Below are 19439 nucleotides of genomic sequence, written 5' to 3'. Positions count from 1 at the left end.
TATATATATATTTAAATGTGGTGATTAGCCAGTGACACTGTGTTCTTCCTTCAGGGTAAAAGAAAAGCTCTGAGACACCAAAGCATTCCTGCTCTGTCTAGAGTTTAATATATTGCCCTCATGGTTTTCCCCTCAAGGCTTATTAGAAGAAGATAACCAGTGGATGACCCAGATAAACAGACTCCAGAAATTAATTGATAGACTGGAAAAGAAGGTGAGTGCTTCCTTTTCTTTCTTCTCCCTCTTAGTTTTCAGTAGATTATGACTCATTATTCCTTATTCCCCCAATATTCATGTCTGCCTGGATAGACTAGCAACCAGGATCTCCGTTATACTGCTTGATAGTTATTTGGGATTTTTGTTAAAGCAAATATAATGTTAATTCTCATTCCCCCCATGCCAATCCCTAATTATAGTTAAAATAGTATATAGGGTTTAAAGTTAAATAAATCTACTGCATTGTCTGACTTTTAGGTTATCAATCATGTAAGGTAGCAGTGTGCTTGAATGATGCAAATGGCAGCTCTTGGGAATGACCTGGTTGATGTCTTGGGAATGTTTCAAAGTGATTCAGGGAAATGTCTGTGTGGTACACTAAAAGATGATATTGTACACTCAACTTCTAGAAATTAGCATTTTAACTGATGATTTTTAGCATGAAAACTACCAAGTTAGCAAGCAAGTTAAGATATGATGAAGAGTTCTTCAGAACTATATTTTATGTTTCCAGTTATTGTATTTTTATTGACTAATTCAATTAGCACCAAGTAGTCCTGATATTATAATTATATTCCTCTTAAGCAGCTTTAATGGAAGAGGCTGCTTTTGTTAATCAGTAAGAATATGTGTTTTCTGTGCATGCCAAGCACGAAGGAAGGAACCTTTATGCTTGAGAGAGAGTTTCTGACTTTGAAGAACCCAGAGTCTACCTGTAAAAATATTCTATATTCATAAAATGAGTTAACAGATTTTTAAAAGTATGCAGTTGCACAAAACCAAGCTCATTGTTAATGCTCAGTAAATACTTAATGACTGACTGAGACATGCCAAAGGAATGGAGCATATACTAAAATTTACAGTTGCTAACCTGACGGAATGATCACTGCAAGCTGGGAAGGACCGCTTGTGTCAGGAAGGGCTTAAGGGGCCTTTAGAAATGATGACAATTAGGAATTTTGAGTGCAAGTAACAGAAATTACCTCTTTAATAAAAAAGAAATCTCTAGAAGGAAATGGGAGTGTTCACAAATCAACAGACAGTCTAGAGATCTAGACTTAGGAAGTCAGTAGACAAGATAAGTCTAGAGATGTAGGTAAGCAAGAAATACTCACCAGTCTCTCAGGTTGTCTCCACTGTAATAGATGAGTTTCAACAATTTCCAGTCTATGGACATTCTGCTCAAGATTCCACTTTCCAGGAGGGAGAGTCCGGTTTGTCTTGTTATGGTTGCATGCAGGTCTCTTAGATAAGGAAGGAGAGAAAACCTTGGTTAACAGTCAAGTATTAAAATGAGATGAGATCATTCACTGAAGGAAATTGTATTGTCACTAAAATCAGAATAAATGTTAGTCAGCTAACAAACTAATAAGTATTTGCTATGGGAAAATAAATTTTTAGTAAACAGAGAGCAGTTGGAGAGGGCATTCAGGTAAGGTGATGGCATGAGCAAAGGTTAAGTAGACCAACCTGGTTAGAGTCTTCCATTTAGGGACATAGTGACAAATAAGATTATATGAAAGGATGGGGCTGAATTATGGATGGCCTTAAATAACAGACTAAGGAATTTGGACTTGATCTTGGAGACAACAGGAGGCATTTATTATTTTTCAACAGATAAGTGACATAATAAAAAAGATCCTTTAGATAGAAAATTGGACAGCAAGAATATGAAATGGATTCAAAGTCAGAGCTACCAAAGCCAGCTATAACAGTGACATTAAAGGGCAGGCTGTATACCTGAGCCCACTGGGATCAAGTATAGTAAAAGATGGGCCTGGACTAAGTGACTAAAAAGAAAATGGCAGATTTGAAAGACTTGAGGTGAAATTAACAGGACCGTTGAATGGGTATGATGGGTAAAAGGGTAGTTTCAAATAGGAGTCTGAGGATTTGAGCCCAAGTGTCTGAGACAATTATACCACTAACAGACAAGGGAGAGACAGTGAGAGATAATTGGTGAGGTGAGGTGAGGAGGTGAACTGGTTTATTAAATTTCAAGATATAATAGGACATCTAAGTAGAAATATCCAGTTAGATTAGTATTTAAGAAGCCAGAACAACAGATTGAGATCTTGAGAGCCATCTCCCAGAGGTGAAACCTCATGTCCTAAGGATGGGTAAGGTCTCTGAAATGGAGATTCTGTACAAAGAAGAACCACGTCTAGAGGAAACAACTTTGGAGAGTTCCAGTCCCTCTGCCACCACATCACTGTTCACTAAATTTAAATTGACCACTTATGGGGACAAATAACATAAACTAAGAGTTTGCTGCATGTCAACTTTCCTCCTTTCTAATTTCATTAATTGATGTGTGAATTGAGATTAAAATGCTTGATAATAAAAATAGTGGCCATACAAATTAGTTTTCCAATGGTGGAAGTCTTGGAAATGCAGGACCCTATTTAAAAACCAAACCTTGTTAAAACATAAAGATTCAGTTGTTAAATAAGTTTGGATTCATTTAAAGAATACAAATACCTCTTTTTAAAATGGTTTTGAAGTCCTTGGCAAAGCTGTCTTTCTTCTGGTGTCATAAATGTATGTCATTCTTTTTAAAGGGGTAGCTCAAACTCAGGTCATGGCTTTTTTTCCAACTTAAAATCAAAGTATTGTCATGTCTTCTTCTTTTCTAGGCTTTTTTCTCCCTTCATTCCTATGAAAGCATTTCATTATGAGAACAGTGGCTGAGAGGTTTGCTGAAAGTACAATGTGATGGTCTTAAACATGGGGCTCCAGCTGTGTGGGGCTCAGCATGATCTGTCTTAATGAAAGGAGAAGCAGTGCAAGTTGGGTTTTTTTCTACAACTTGTTCTGTACTATGCTGAATTAGATTTTTAGAGGAAAAACATCCAATTGACAAACAGAAGCTAAGTGCATATTATATTCTACTGATGGCTGTCTTGTCTTCTCAGTTGTTAGCACTAGGTTTGATCTCCACATTAAAAGGGAATGTACTTACAGTGGAAGCCATACTGTCTTTTCTCACCACTAAGTATCTATGATAAATCTTTCCTGCACTGTAAACCAAGCCCAATACCATTTATGTGGGGGAAAAATAACCTTTGAAATTTCTACAAGTCTCTTCAGACATTCCTTTTTTCCACTTCAGCCTCTCTGAGTATTTATGGGATATATTGAGATTATATCTCATGTTTTGCTTGAACTCTGCAGAAACCAGTGTTCAATGCTTAAACAAAACAACAACAAAGTCCGTTTAATCTTCATGAAGTCTTAAGTATACCATCAGATCACAGGATATCCATATTTAAAGGGATATAATTAAGGATGTCACACTCATACAACTTGTTTTAAGTTTTTTACCTTAGATTAAAGAAAGTAGAACTGAAAAGTGTGCCTGAGTTGTTATTAGGGAAACAGCAGTCAAAGAGATCACTATTGTTACAGTTTCTATATGCAGAGTACTTTTAAAGATTCAATTCACATCTATATGCATTATATGTTTGTCTTCACAGAAGAGCTAGGATTTAAATGGGCATTCATTCAGCCACTTGTTTATTCAACTAACATTTATTGAGTACCCACTTTATGCAAGGTACTATTCTGACAGTGAGAATATAGCAGTGATCAAAACAGGTAAGGTCCTTGGTCTCTGGAGAGACAGACAAACCCCAGGTCCATGAAATGAAGTAACTTCGGATAGTGTAAAGTACGATGAAGAAAATGTAGGACAATGTGATGAAGATGGAGGGTTGGATACTTAAAGTGAGTAATCTGAGAAGGTCACTTTAAGGATGTGATATTTGAGTTGAAGTTAGAAAAATAAGGAAGAGCCAACTGGAGGAAAACCTAGGGATAGAGAATATAAGGCAGTGGAAATAGTAAAAGTGAATTGCAGAGAAGTTAAATAACTTGCATAAAGTTCACCCACAAGAGAACTGCATAGCTAGAGCTATGTAGCTCTGTTATTAACAGGCTTATACTATTTCAGGCAGTCTGGATTTCTATAACTTTCTATTTATTTCGTATCTATTTGAAGGAATTATTGTGCATAATCCTCACTTGTTTTCCAGTTTTGAGAAATAATTGACATACATCACTATTTAAATTTAAAGCATACAGCATGATGGCTTTATTTACATATAAGGTGAAATAATTACCACAATACGTTCGTTAACATCCATCTTCTCATACAGGTACAATAAAAAGGAAAGGAAGAAAAAAAGAAGGGAAAAATGTTTATCTTCTTAGGATTTACTCTTTTAACTTTCCTACATGCCATACAGCAGTGTTAACTATAGTCATCATGTTGTAACATTACATCGTTAATACTTATTCATCTTATAACTGGAAGAAGTTTGTACCTTTTGACTATCTTCATCCTATTCCCCCTCCTCCCACTCTCTACCTCTGGTAACCAAAAATCTGATCTCTTTTTCTATGAGTTTGGGGTTTTTGTTTTTATTTTTTTTAGATTCCACATATAAATTAAATCATACAGTACAGTATTTGTCTTTCTCTGTCTTATTTCTCTTAGCATAATATCTTCAAGGCTCATCCCTGTGGTCACAAATGGTAGGATTTCCTTGTTTTTTTGTGGCTGAATAATATTCCATTATATATGTATGTGTGTGTATATATATATATATATATATATATATATATATCTCACATGTTCTTTATCCATTCACCCATCGATGGACAATTAGGTTGTTTCCATGTCTTGGCCTCTATAAATAATGCTGGTATGAACATAGGGGTGCAGATATCTTTTCGACGTAGTGTTTTCATTACCTTTGAATATACTTCAGAAATGGAATTGCTAGATCATATGGTAGTTCAGTATTTAATTTTTTGAGGAACGTGAGAAAGCCATACTGCTTTCCATAGTGGATGCACCAATTTACAATCTACCAACAATGCACAAGCATTCCCTTTTTCCACATTCTTACCATCATGTTATCTCTTGTTTTTTTTATGATGGTCATTCTAATAGACATGAGTGATATCTCAGTGTGGTTTTACTTTGCTTTTCCTTAATGAGTAGTGATGTTGATCATCTTTTCATGTACATGTTGCCCTTTCATATATCTTCTTTGGAGAAATGTCTATTCAGGTCCTTTGCCCATTTTTTTTTTTTTGCTATTGAATTATATGAGTTATTTATGTATTTTGAACATTAACCCTTATCAGATATATGGTTTTCAAATATTTTGTTCCCATTCTAAAGTTTGTCTTTTCACTTTATTGATTTATTTTCCTTGTTGTTGTTGTTTACTGTGCAGAAGCTTTTTAGTTTGATGTAATCCCACTTGTTTATTTTTTATTATTTGTTTGTGCTTCAGGTGACATATCCAAAAATCATTACCAAGAATCATGTCAGGGAGCTTTATTACTATGTTTTCTTCTAGGAGTTTCATGGTTTCAGGTCTTACATTTAAATCCTTAGTCCATTTTGAGTTAATTTTGTGAGTGGTGTAAGATATGGGTCCAATTTCATTCTTTTACATGTGAATATCCAATTATCCCAGAATCATTTATTAAAAAGACTTTCTTTTCTCCACTGAGTATTCTTCCCTATTAAATATTAGTGGATTGTATATGCTTGGTCTTATTTCTGGGCTCTCAATTCTATTCCATCGGTCTTTTGTGTGTTATTATGCTAGTAGCATACTGTTTGATGGCTTTAGCTTTATAGTATAACTTGAAATCAGGAAGTATGATCTCTCCTGCTCTTTTCTTCTTTCTCAGCATTTCTTTGGCTATTCAGCGTTTTTTGTGGTTCATATAACTTTTAGGAGTGTTTTTTCTACCTCTGTAAAAGATGCCATTGGAATATGGATAGCGATTTTATTGAATCTATAGATGGCTTTTGGTAGTATTGACGTTTTAACAATATTAATTCTTCCAATTCATGAATACAGAATACCCTTCTACTTATTTGTATTTTTGTATTTTCTTTGATTTCTTTCATCAATGTCTTTCAGTCTTCACAGTAGAGAAATTTCACTTGCTTAGTTAAATGTATTCCTAAGTATTTTTTTATGCTGTTGTAAATAGGATTGATTTCTTTATTTTTTTTCAGAAAATTCACTGTAGGCATATAGAAATGCTACTGATTTTTGTATGTTAATTTCATATCTTGAAACTTTATTGAATTCCTTGATTAGATCTGACAGTTTTTTTTGTTACATCTTTAAGATTTTTGTTTATAAAACCAAGCCATCTGCAAATAGAGATGGTTTTACTTCTTCATTTACTTTTATTTCTCTTTCTTGCCTGATTTCTCTAGGTAGGATTTCTAGTACTATTTTGAGTAGGAGTGGTGAGAATAGACACCCTTGTCTTATTCCTGATCCTTAGAGGAAAAGGTTTCACCCTTTCACCATTAGTATGATGTTGAGGAAGCTGTGGGCTTGTCATATATGACTTTTATTATGTTGAGATATGTTCCTTTTATGACTTTTTGTTAAGGGCTTTTATTATGAATTTATGTTAAATTTTATCAAATGATTTTTCTGTGTCTATTGAGATGATTATATGATTTTTTTCTTTCTGTTAAGATGATGTATCACACTGATTTATTTGCATATGTTGAACCATCCTTGCATCCCAGGGATAAATCCCACTTGATCATGATAAATGATTCTTTTAATGTGCTGCTGAATTTGGTTTGCTAGTATTTTATTGAAATTTTTACATCTATAATTATCAGGGGTATTGACCTATAGCTGTCATTTCTACTAGTGTCCTTTTCTGGTTTTAGTCTCACGATAATGCTGGCCTCATAAAATAAATTTGGGAGTACTCTCTCCTCTTCTATTTCTGGAAAAATTTGAGAAGCATTGGTGTTAATTCTTCTTTAAATGTTTGGTAAAATTCACGAGTGAAGCCATCTGGTCCTGGACTTTTGTTTGTTGGGAGGTTTTTGATTACTGATTCAATCCCTTTACTAGTAAATGGTCTATTCAGATTTTATATTTCTTCCTAATTCAGTCTTGGTAAATGATATGTTTCTAAGAATTTTTCCATTTATTCTAGGTTGCCCAGTTTGTTAGCATATAGTTGGCTGTTATGATCCTTTGAATTCTGTGGTATCAGTTATAATGTCTGCTTTTTCAATTATAATTTTGTTGATTTGTGTCCTTTCTCTTTTTCCCTTGGTTAGTCTAGCTAAGGGTTTGTCAATTTTTCTTATCTTTTCAAAGAACCAACTCTTAGTTTGGATAATCTTTCCAATTGTTTTTCTGTTCTCTATTTCATTTATTTCTGTTCTAATCTTTATTATTTTCTTTCTTCTGTTAACTTTGTGCTCTGATCTTCTTTTTCTAGTTTTTGAAGCTGTAGAGTTAGGTTGTTTATTTGGGATCTTTCTTACTTCTTAAGTAGGTGTTTATTGCTATGAACCTCCCTCTTAGAACTGCTTTTGCTGCATCCCACAGGTTCTGGTGTGTTGCATTTTCACTTTTGTTTGTCTCAAAAATTTTATTTCCTCTTTAACTTCTTCTTTGATCCATTGGTTGTTTAAGACAGTGTTGTTTAATTTCCTTGTTTTCATGAATTTTTCAGTTTTCTTCTTCTTATTGATTCCTACTTTCATGCCATTGTGGTCACAAAAGATACTTGGTATGATTTTTTTGTGTGTGTGGTACGCAGACCTCTCACTGTTGTGGCCTCTCCCATTGCGGAGCACAGGCTCCGGATGCGCAGGCTCAGCGGCCATGGTTCATGGGCCCAGCTGCTCTGCAGCATGTGGGATCTTCCCGGACCAGGGCACAAACCCATGTTCCCTGCATCGGCAGGCGGACTCTCAACCACTGCGCCACCAGGGAAGTCCACTTGATATGATTTTAATCTTCTTTAATTGCTAAGACTTGATTTGTGGCCTAACATATGGTCCATTCTAGAATTTTGTTGTACACCTGAGAAAAATATATATTCTGCTATTGAGAGATAGAATGATCTATATATGAATATTAGGATCATTTAGTCTTTAATGTTGTTCGAATCTGTTGCTTTCTTACTGATTCTCTGTCTGCATGAAATGTCCATCGACAGATGAATGGATAAAGAAGATGTGGTACATATATACAATGGAATATTCCTCAGTCATAAAAAAAGGAACAAAATTGGGTCATTTGTAGAGATGTGGATGGAACTAGAGTCTGTCATACAGAGTGAAACAAGCCAGAAAGAGAAAAACAAACACTGTATATAAACGCATATATGTGGAATCTAGAAAAATGATACAGATGAACCTATGTGCAGGGCAGAAATAGAGACACAGACATAGAGAACAGATGTGTGGGCATGGGGTGGGGGAAGGGGAGAGTGGGATGAATTAGGAGATTAAGATTGACATATATACACTACCATGTGTAAAATATATAGCTAGTGGGAACCAGCTGTATAGCACAGGGAGCTCAGCTCTTTGCTCTGTGGTGACCTAGATAGGTGGGACTGGGAGTGGAGGAGTGGGAGGGAGGTCCAAGAGAGAAGGCATGTATGAATACATATAGTTGATTCACCTCATTGTACAGCAGAAACTAATACAACATTGTAAAGCAATTATACTCCAATAAAATAAATAAATAATTAAAATAAAAGTAGGGTAATAAAGCCCCCAACTAGTATTGTATTACTGTCTATTTCTCTTTTTAGCTCTGTCAGTTGGCTTTATATATTTAGGTACTCCAATGTTGGGTGCATAAATATTTACAGTTCTTATATCTTCTTGATATATTGATCTTTTTATCATTATATAATGACACCCTTTTTCTTTATTCACCATTTTTCGTTTAAAGTCAATTTTGTCTAAGTATAGCTACCTCTGCTTTCTGTTGTTATTATTTGCTTGAAATGTCTCTTTCCATCCCTTAACTCTCAGTCTATATGTGCTTTTAAGGCTAAAGTAAGACTCCTGTAGGCAGCATATTATTAGATCTTGGTTTTTTTTTAATCCATTTAGCCATTCAATGTCTTTTCTTTTTTATCAGATTATAATTGCTTTACAGTGTTGTGTTAGTTTCTGCTGTACAATGAAGTGAGTCAGCTATATGTATACACATATCCCCTCCCCCATGGACCTGCCTCTCACCACCCCATCCCACCCATCTAGGTCATCATAGAGCAAAAACCTGAGCTCCCTGTGCTGTAAAGCAGGTTCCCACTAGCTATCTGTTTTACACATGGTAGAGTATATTTGTCAATCCTAATCTCCTAATTCATCCCACCTTCCCCTTTCCCCCCTTGGTGTCCATACATTTGTTCTCTACATCTGTGTCTCTATTTCTGCCTTGCAAACCAGTTTATCTGTACCATTTTTCTAGATTCCACATATATGCATTAATATACGATATTTGTTTTTCCCTTTCTGACTTACTTCACCCTTTATGACAGACTCTAGGTCCATCCATATCTCTACAAATGACCCAATTTCATTCCTTTTTATGGCTGAGTAATATGCCACATATATACAATGGTAATATGCCATTGTATATATGTACCACATCTTCTTTATCAATTCATCTGTTCTCCAAAGTGGCTGTATCCATTTACATTCCCACCAACAGTGCAAGAGGGTTCCCTTTTCTCCACACCATCTCCAACATTTATTGTTTGTAGATTTATTGATGATGACCATTCTAACCAGTGAGAGGTGATACCTCACTATAATACTGATTTGCAGTTCTCTAATAATTAATGAGGTTGAGCATCTTTTCACGTGCCTCTGTATGTCTTCTTTGGCTAAATGTCTATTTAGGTCTTCTGGCCATTTTTTGATTGGGTTGTTTGGTTTTTTTTATATCGAGCTCCATGAGCTGTTTGTATATTTTGGAGATTAATCCTTTGTCTGTTGTTTCATTTGCAAATATTTTCTCCCATTCTGAGGGTTGTCTTTTTGTCTTGTTTATTGTCTTTGCTGTGCAAAAGTTTTTAAGTTCAGTTAGGTCCCATTTGTTTATTTTTGTTTTTATTTTCATTACTCTAGGAGGTGGGTCAAAAAAGATCTTGCTGTGGTCTAAGTCAGAGAGTGTTTTTCCTGTGTTTTCCTGTAAGAGTTTTATAGTGTCTGGTCTTATATTTAGGTCTTTAATCCATTTTGAGTTTATTTTTGTGTATGGTGTAAGGGACTGTTCTAACTTCATTCTTTTACATGTAGCTGTCCAGTTTTCCCACCCCCCACTTATTGAAGAGACTTTCTTTTCTCCATTGTATATTCTTGCCTCCTTTGTCACAGATTAGGTGACCATAGGTGCATTGATTTATCTCTGGGCTTTCTATCCTGTAGAAATTTATCTATATTTGAATTCATCTATATTTGAATGTCTGTGCCAGCACCATACTGTCTTGATTACTGTAGCTTTGTAGTATAGTCTGAAGTCAGGGAGCTGATTCCTCCAGCTCCGTTTTTTGTTCTCAAGATTGGTTTGGCTATTCAGGGTCTCTTGTGTTTCCATACAGGTTGTAAAATTTTATGTGCTATTCTGTGAAGAATGCCATTGGCAATTTGATAGGGATTGCATTGAATCTGTACATTGCTTTGGGTAGTACAGTTACTTTCACAATATTGATCCTTCCAATCCAAGAACATGTTATATTTCTCCATCTGTTTGTGTCCTTTTTGATTTCTTGCAACAGTGTTTCATAGTTTTCTGACAACAAGTCTTTTGCCTCCTCAGGTAGGTTTATTCCTAGATATTTTATCCTTTTTGTTGCGATGGTAAGTGGGAGTGTTTCCTTAATTTCTCTTTCTGATTTTTCATTGTTAGTGTATGGGAATGCAAGAGATTTCTGTGCATCAATTTTGTATCCTGCACTTTACCAAATTCATTGATTAACTCTAATAGTTTTCTTGTGGCATCTTTAAGATTTTCTATGTAGAGTATCATGTTATCTGCAAACAGTGACAGTTTTACTTCTTCTTTTCCAATTCATATTACTTTTATTTCTTTTTCTTCTCTGATTGCCATGCTAGGACTTCCAAAACTATGTTGAATAAGAGTGGTGAGAGTGGACATCCTTGTTTTGTTCCTGATCTTAGATGAAATGATTTCAGTTTTTCACCATTGAGAACAATGTTGGCTGTTGGTTTGTCATTTATGGCCTTTATTATGTTGAGGTAGGTTCCCTCCAAACCCACTTTCTGGAGAGTTTTTATCATAAATGAGTATTGAATATTTTCAAAAGCTTTTTCTACATCTATTGAAATGATCATATGGTTTTCATTCTTTAATTTGTTAATATGGTGTATCACATCGATTTGCATACATTGAAGAATCCTTGCATTCCTGGGGTAAATCCCACTTGATCATGGTGTATGATCCTTTAATATGTTGTTGGATTCTGTTTGCTAGCATTTTGTTCAGGATTTTTGTGTCTATGTTCATCAGTGATATTGGTCTGTAAATTTTTTGTGTGTGATCTCTTTGTCTGGTTTTGGTATCAGGGTGATGGTGGCCTCGTAGAACAAGTTTGGGCATGCTCCTCCCTCTGCAATTATTTTGGAAGAGTTTAGGAATGATAGTTGATCACTCTTCTCTCAGTGTTTGATAGAATTCGCCTATGTAGCCATCTGGTCCTGGACTTTTGTTTGTTGAAAAGTTTTTAAGTACAGTTTCAGCTTCATTACTTGTGATTCACTTTGTTTATATTTTCTAATTCTTCCTTGTTCAGGCTTGGAAAGTTGTACCTTTCCAAGAATTTGTCCATTTCTTCCAGGTTGTCCATTTTATTGGCATAGAGTTGCTTTTAGTAATCTCTTATGATCCTTTGTATTTCTGCAGTGTCTGTTGTAATTTCTCCTTTTTCATTTCTAATTTTATTGATTTGAGTCCTCTCCCTTTTTGTCTCTTTGAGTCTGGCTATAGGTTTATCAATTTCGTTTTCTCAAAGAAGTAACTTTTAGTTTTATTGATCTTTGCTATTGTTTTCTTCATTTCTATTTCATTTATTCCTGCTCTGATCTTTATGATTTTTTTCCGTCTACTAATATTGAGTTTTGTTTGTTCTTCTTTCTTTAGTGGCTTTAGGTGTAAGGTTAGATTGTTTATTTGAGATTTTTCTTGTTTCTTGAGGTAGGACTGTATTGCTATAACCTTCCCTCTTAGAACTGCTTTTGCTGTATTCCATAGCTTTTGGGTCGTTGTGTTTTCATTGTCATTTGTTTCTGTTTATTTTTTAATTTCCTCTTTGATTTCTTCAGTGATTTCTTGGTTATTTAGCAGCACACTGTTTAGCCTCTGTGTGTTTGTGTTTTTTAGTTGTTGTTGTTTTTTTTCCTGTAATTGCTTTCTAATCTCATAGCATTGTGGTCGAAAAAGATGCTTGATATGATTTCAATTTTCTTAAAATTTCCAAGGCTTGATATGTGATATATCCTGGAGAATAGTGTGCACTTGAGAAGAAAGTGTATTCTGCCACTTTCAGGTGGAAAGTCCTATAAATATCAATTAAATCTATCTGGTCTACTGTGTCATTTAAACTCTGTGTTTCCTTACTTATTTTCTGTCTGGAAGATCTGTCCATTGGTGTAAGTGGGGTGTTAAAGTCCCCCACTATTATTGTGTTACTGTTGATTTCCCCTTTTATGGCTGTTAGCCTTTGCCTTATATATTGAGGTGCTCCTATGTTAGGTGCATAAATGTTTATAATTTTTATATCTTCTTCTTGGATTGATCCCTTGATCATTATCTAGTGCCCTTCCTTATCTCTAGTAACAGTTTTTGTTTTAAAAATCTATTTTATCTGACATGAGTATTGATTTCCATTTGCATGGAATATCTTTTTCCATCCCTTCACTTTCAGTGTGTATGTGTCCCTAGGTCTAAAGTGGGTCTCTTGTAGACAGCACGGGTCTTGTTTTTGTATCCATTCATCTAGTCTGTGTCTTTAGGTTGGAGCATTTAATCCATTTACATTTAAGGCAATTATCGATATGTATGCTCCTATTACCAATTTCTTAATTGTTTGGATTTGTTTTTGTATGTCTTTTCCTTCTCTTGTGTTTCCTGCCTGGAGAAGTTCCTTTAGCATTTGTTGTAATGCTGGTTTGGTTGTGCTAAATTCTCTTAGCTTTTGCTTGTTTGTAGAGCTTTTGATTTCTCCTTTGAATCTGAATAAGATCCTTACTGGGTAGAGTAATTTTTGTTGTACGTTTTTCCCTTTCATAACTTTAAATATATCCTGCCACTCCCTTCTGGCCTGCAGCGTTTCTCCTGAAAAATCTGCTGATAACCTTATGGGGATTCCCTTGTATGTTATTTGTTGCATTTCCCTTGCTGCTTTCAATATTTTTTTCTTTGCATTGAATTTTTGTTAGTTTAATTAATATGTGTCTTGGTATGTTTCTCTTAAGGTTTATACTGTTTGGGACTCTCTGCACTTCCTGCACTTGGGTGGCTATTTCCTTTCCATGTTAGGGAAGTTTTTTACTGATAATCTCTTCAAATATTTTCTCATATCCTTTCTCTTTCTCTTCTTCTTTAAGGACTCCTATAATTCGAATGTTGGTGCATTTAATGTTGTCCCAGAAGTCTCTGAGACTGTCGTCAATTCTCTTCATTCTTTTTTCTTTATTCTGCTCCTCGGCAGTTATTTCCACCATTCTGTCTTCCATCTCACTTATTCATTCTTTTGCCTCAATTATTCTGCTATCGATTCCTTCTAGTGTATTTTTTTTTTTTTTTTACCGGTACGTGGGCCTCTCACTGTTGTGGCCTCTTCCATTGTGGAGCACAGGCTCCGGACGCGCAGGCTCAGCGGCCATGACTCACGGTCCCAGCCGCTTCGTGGCATGTGGGATCTTCCTGAACCAGGGCACGAACCCGTGTCCCCTGCATCGGCAGGCGGACTCTCAACCACTGCGCCACCAGGGAAGCCCCCTTCTAGTGTATTTTTCATTTCAGTTATTATGTTGTTCATCACTGTTTGCTTGCTTTTTAGTTCTTCTCTGTCTTTGTTCAACATTTCTTGTATTTTCTTGATCCATGCCTCCATTATATTTCTGAGATTTTAGATCATCTTTACTGTCATTACTGTGAATTCTTTTTCAGGTAGGTTGTCTATTTCCTATTCATTCGTCTTCTAGGTTTTTCCCTTGCTCCTTCATCTGTAACATAACTTTTGTCATCTCATTTTTTTTGATGGGTAGGGCTATGTTCCTGTCGTACAGGTTGCTTTCCCTGGTGCTTTCCACACTGGAGTTTGCAGGCAGTTGTGTAGAGCCAGGTCTTGGTGCCAAGATGAGGATCTCCAAGAGACTTCACTCAGATTAATATTCCCTGGGGTCTGAGGTTCTCTTTCAGTTTAGCGGTTTGGACTCGGTGGTCCTACCACAGGAGTTCAGGCCTGAACCCTGGCCTGTGAACCAAGATCCTGTAAGACAAGCAGTGCAGCAAAAAAAGGAGCTGAACAATAACAAAGAATAAAAAATAAAATAAAAATAGAAAAATATATTAGAAAAAATATAAATGAAACAACACCACCAAGGGGGGTGGGGCTTAGGCAGGGGTGGGGCTTAGGCAGAGTGGGGTTTAGGTGGGAGTGGAGGCTAGTCTCAGAATCCACACAGCTGAAAAGGCCTTGGGGTTTTGGGGGACAGGGTTTAGGCTCAGCGTGGTCCATTCTATCTCTTTTCATTGGAGAATTTAATTCACTTGTGTTTAAAGTAGTTATTGATAGGTAAGGACTTACTATTGCCATTTTGTTAATTGTTTTCTGGTTGTTTTGTAGATTACTGTGCCTTGTTTCTCATGCTGTTGTCTTTTTGTGTGTGTGTTTGATGTCTTTTGGTATCAGTATGCTTTGACTTCTTTATCATGTTCTTTTGTGTAATTTCTACAAGATTTTCACTTGTGGTTACCGTGAGGCTTACATAAAATATAACACCCTATTTTAAACTGATAACAACTTAACTTCAATAGAATTTGCAAACTTTACACTTTTACCTCCACCTCACTTTTTAGGTTATTGCTGTTATAATGTATATGTTTTCATATTATGTAACTGACAACAGATTACTACAGTTATGGTTATTTTTGCTATGCTCTTTTACAAGTTTTAAAAAAAAGTTAAGTGAATTATGCATCACTATTACCATATTGCAGAAATAATGACTATATACTTATTACCAGTGAGATTTACACTACCTTTTTATGATGTTATTAACATTCTTTCACTTCCACTCAAAGAACTGCCTTTAGCATTTCTTATAAGGCAGGTCTGGTGGTAAACTCCCTTAGCTTTTGATTGTTCAGTGAAGTCTTTATCCTTCCTTTGTTTCTGAAATAAAACTTCACCAAGTATAGAATTCTTAGTCGACAGTTATTTTTTTTCAATATTTCTAGTATGTCATCCCATTCTCTCCTGGTCAGAAAAGTTCTGCTGATAATCTTATGGGGGTTCCCTTGTATGTGGCTTCTCTCTTTTCTCTTGCTGCCCTTACAGTTCTTTTGTCTTTGACTTTTGACAATTTAATTAATGTGTCTCAGAGTAGCCCTATTTAGATTCAATCTATTTGAGGTCCTTTGGGCCTCATGGATCTGGATGTTCATATCTCTCCCAAAATTTAGAAAGTTTTCAGACATTATTCCTTTAAATAGGCATTCTGTCTCTTTCTCTTTCTCTTCTTCTGGAATTCCCATGATGTGAATACTTTTTCCCTTTCAGTGTCTCCCAAATTCCCATAGGTTTCCTTCACTCTTTTTCATTCTTTTTTATTTTTGCTCCTCTTCCTGGGTAACTTCCAGTGTTGCATCCTCCAGGTCACTGATTCTTCTGCATGGTTGAGTCTACTTTTGAAATTCTCTGTTGAATTTTTCAGTTCAGTTATTGTATTTTTCATCTCTAGGAGTTTTGTTTATTTTGGTTTGTTTTTGATGGCTGCTATTTCCTTGTCAAACTTCTCATTATATTCGTGCTTTGTTTTTCTAATTTTGTGTAGCTCTCTGTTTTTTCTTGCAGTTCCTTAAGAGGAATTTCCTTAAGAGGATCTTATTGAATTCTTTCTCTGGCATTTCATAGGTGTTCATTTTAAGGCCAGTTATTGAAGTTTTATTAATTTCCTTTGGTGATGTCATATTTACCTGACTTTTCATAATCTTTGATTCCTTACATTGATATTTGTGCATTTGAGTAATTGGGCTCGCCTTCCAGACTCTACAGGTTGGCTTTGGCAGAGACAGTTCTTCAGTAGTAAGCTCAGTTTGGGTTTTGGGGTATGTCTGCTGGTACTGTTTTTGAGCAGGTGGGGCCTGCTATTATGCTTTATTGGGGGCAGGGCAATTGTTTCAGCTCTGAGGATAGGGATAGGGGTTGTGCCATTGGCTGAGAACTGTTGGATAGTACTACTGGCTTGGTTCCCTACACAAGTGAGGCTGTAGGATGGGCTCCATGGTTGCCTGGATTCTCTGGTCAGACTTACTAGATGGTTGGGACTGGTTACTATATACAGTAGTAAATGGGACTTCTGTGCCCTGGCATGGCAGCAGTACAGGACCCAGGGCCTATACAGCTCATTGTTTGGGGACCCAAGCCAGTCCATAGTGTGCACTGACTTCCCTGGTCAGGTGAGGCCACTGGTTTTGCTCTGCAGATGGGGGAAGCCATGGTCTGTGCTCTCTGTTCAAGTACCACTGCATGTAGTGGTGTTGAATGAGCTGTGTAGCTTCCTGTGTGCTCTAGTTAGGTTCCTTGCTTGGACACATTGGAGACTGTACTTGGCAATGAACAGGGCTATGAATTAGAATAATTGCCTGCATGTAGCAGGACAAGCAGCTCTAAAGCTGGTGAAGCTCTTTGTTGTTTTAACTCAAGCCAACCCACACCCCAAGTTCCCTGACTGAACATGGCTGCTGGCTTTGCTCTGCAAACTATTGGCTTTGCCTGCTTCTCAGCTCAAGTACCACTGGGATGCACAACTTCCAGGAGTTGTCACTAGCCCTTCTGGTGAGATGGGGTCAGAAGACACTCTCCACAGCAGGTGGGGCTGTGTCTCACCTCCCCTGCCTAGGCAAGAGGGGGAGGTTTAGCTCCAGGCTATTCTCAGTTTCCCAAATAAGGTCTCAGATAAGGAGATGCCAGGACCTACCCTCAGTTTTGGCTATGAATTAATCCATCTGTTTGTGCATAGCATGGGAACATTCCACACCTGCTACTGGTTTTGCTTCGTGGGTAATCAGCTTTGCTCACCCACTTCTTGGCTTGAGCACCACTGGGCCACACTACTTCCAGAAGTTATTGCCAGCTCCTCTGGTAAGATCGGCCTGGAAGACACTCACCATAGTGGGTGGGAATATGATTCAGCTCCTTGCTTGGGCGTGGGCAAACTGGGCTCTAGGGCCAACAAAACTCCTTTGAAGATCCGAATCAGGCAGATCTGCTCTCCCCCAAGTTCCCAGCTTGGTTCTGCAGATGAGCAAAGCTGCTGGTTGGGATTACTACTTGGGCACTGCAGAGCTTGGTCTGCCAAGATCTGTGTGCTGGTTGTTGCGAGCCCCTCCCCTCTTCTCTGTCACAGTCAGATTTCCTGTGTTGAGCCCCACAGATTTCCCATCTTTGTGGTACAAGATGAGAGTAGGGGCTTTCACAAAATGACCCAAAATACTGGGTCGGGCTAGTTGTCTCTCCTGGGATCTCTTTTCCCACTGAGGGAACCAGAGGCTCAGGGAAGATCTGTCCAGGTGGTGCTGTGCTGGCCTGGTGTTGGGGCAATGCTGTCAACGTATAGCCACCTCTCTTACCTTCTAATGAAGTCTGTCTTGGTCTCTGTGGTACAGGAGGTTGCTTCAGCCTTGTTCTAGGATTCCCTCAGAGGTGTCTTGTTCTCAATAGTTGTTAGTTGTTGTTCTTGTGAGGGGGAGCAAAGCCAGGAACAACCTATGTCACCATTTTGGTGATGTCACTCTCTAGGATATATATTCTTAGAATGAAGTCCTCAGATATTACAGTCTTGGTTTCAGTGGAGCCATTAGCATTATACATTGATCACTGCAGAAAACTCTAAGGTCTTTTTGGTAACCCTTCATTTTTAACAAATATCAATAGTGGTTTCATTTGCTTTTTATTTCACTTCTTAGCAAAGCAAAATTAGCACTAGAGTGTAAATGTCTATCATGATATCTCAAGTATATTGCCACATAACCACAGGAAAAGAAATCAGCCTAGTCATCCTAACTTTTGCGTTTTACTGTTTCTATCCTTTTCCTCTCTGCTTTAATGAATCTTCTCTCCACTTTGTTCTCTTTTAATGGCATCAGTGATGTACACTCAAAGTAATAACAAATTGAACACATCTGAGATAGCTCCTTACAACTGATATAATGGGTAAAAGAATCTTTATTGGAAGAGCCCACTTTAAAAAATCAGAATTATTTCATCTCCATTCAGATCATGAAGTTCCTTCGGTTTAATGTTAGCCAAAAAGTGCTACCATTCAAATATATGATGTTTTGTTTAATTAACTAATTTCTTGTTTTCTACCCATTTCTTACTCTAACCAAAGGATCTTAAACTTGAACCTCTAGAAGAAGTTATTGAAGGGAATACTAAACCTGTAAGTACTTTCCCTAGGTCAAAATTTTAGAAATATGTACTTTGAAAACATAATTTAATTTCTTCAAAATTAGTTACTATCTCAGTGAAAATTAAAAAAAAAACAATACATGGGCATATTTCATTATGTGTGGCTAAGTAGGATTTTCTAAATTGTGATTTGTGGAAAACTAATGCCTACTTCACAGGGGTTTTCTGAAAGAACTTGTTATGTAATATGTGAAAAGTGAAATTTTTATGCATGTATAAATCAATGAGTTATTGAATAATTGAATGAATATGACTGGCAGAGAAGGGCAACATTCAAATTGTATCATCAACTAGGCTGAAGGGTACACCTGAGCTGAAACTTGGTCCTATTAATTATTGTATTTTCAGCACATAGCCCAGGGACAAGATGCTCAGAAATCATTTTCCAAAGAAAAAAATTGATGTTTAGAGAAAAGTGAACATTTATGCTCGTGGGGAAAATATACCCATCCAGAAGGGTGGCAATTGATGGAGACTGAAAGAAAATGGACAGTGATCCTAATAGGTTCATTATATGAAACAAAAAAGAAATTAATGTATAAATTAACTAATTGAAAAGCAGCACATACCATGCTTTATTATTTTATTTTATTTTGAGGCAAATATTTATAGCACATACTGCTTTGGGAAATTGGATGTTTGCATTTACATTTAGCAGAAATTTTGATTTTAAAATCTTG

At 36.5% G+C, this 19439-nt stretch overlaps 1 protein-coding gene across 1 annotated transcript in view; it reads left to right on the top strand.

Annotated features, from left to right (window-relative positions):
• NECAB1 (N-terminal EF-hand calcium binding protein 1) overlaps positions 1 to 19439 on the top strand; it is a 284871-nt gene that overhangs the window by 232848 nt on the left and 32584 nt on the right. Inside the window, exons 8-9 of the mRNA XM_029223075.1 lie at positions 138 to 214; positions 18680 to 18730. Of these exons, the coding sequence (XP_029078908.1) occupies positions 138 to 214; positions 18680 to 18730 (128 nt within the window). The remainder of the gene's footprint in view (positions 1 to 137; positions 215 to 18679; positions 18731 to 19439) is intronic.

Source organism: Monodon monoceros, unplaced genomic scaffold (assembly GCF_005190385.1).
Source record: "Monodon monoceros isolate NGI ecotype Baffin Bay Population unplaced genomic scaffold, NGI_Narwhal_1 Super_Scaffold_14, whole genome shotgun sequence".
NCBI classification, from domain to species: Eukaryota; Metazoa; Chordata; class Mammalia; order Artiodactyla; family Monodontidae; genus Monodon; species Monodon monoceros.
This window is presented reverse-complemented; position numbering and strand designations above follow the sequence as displayed.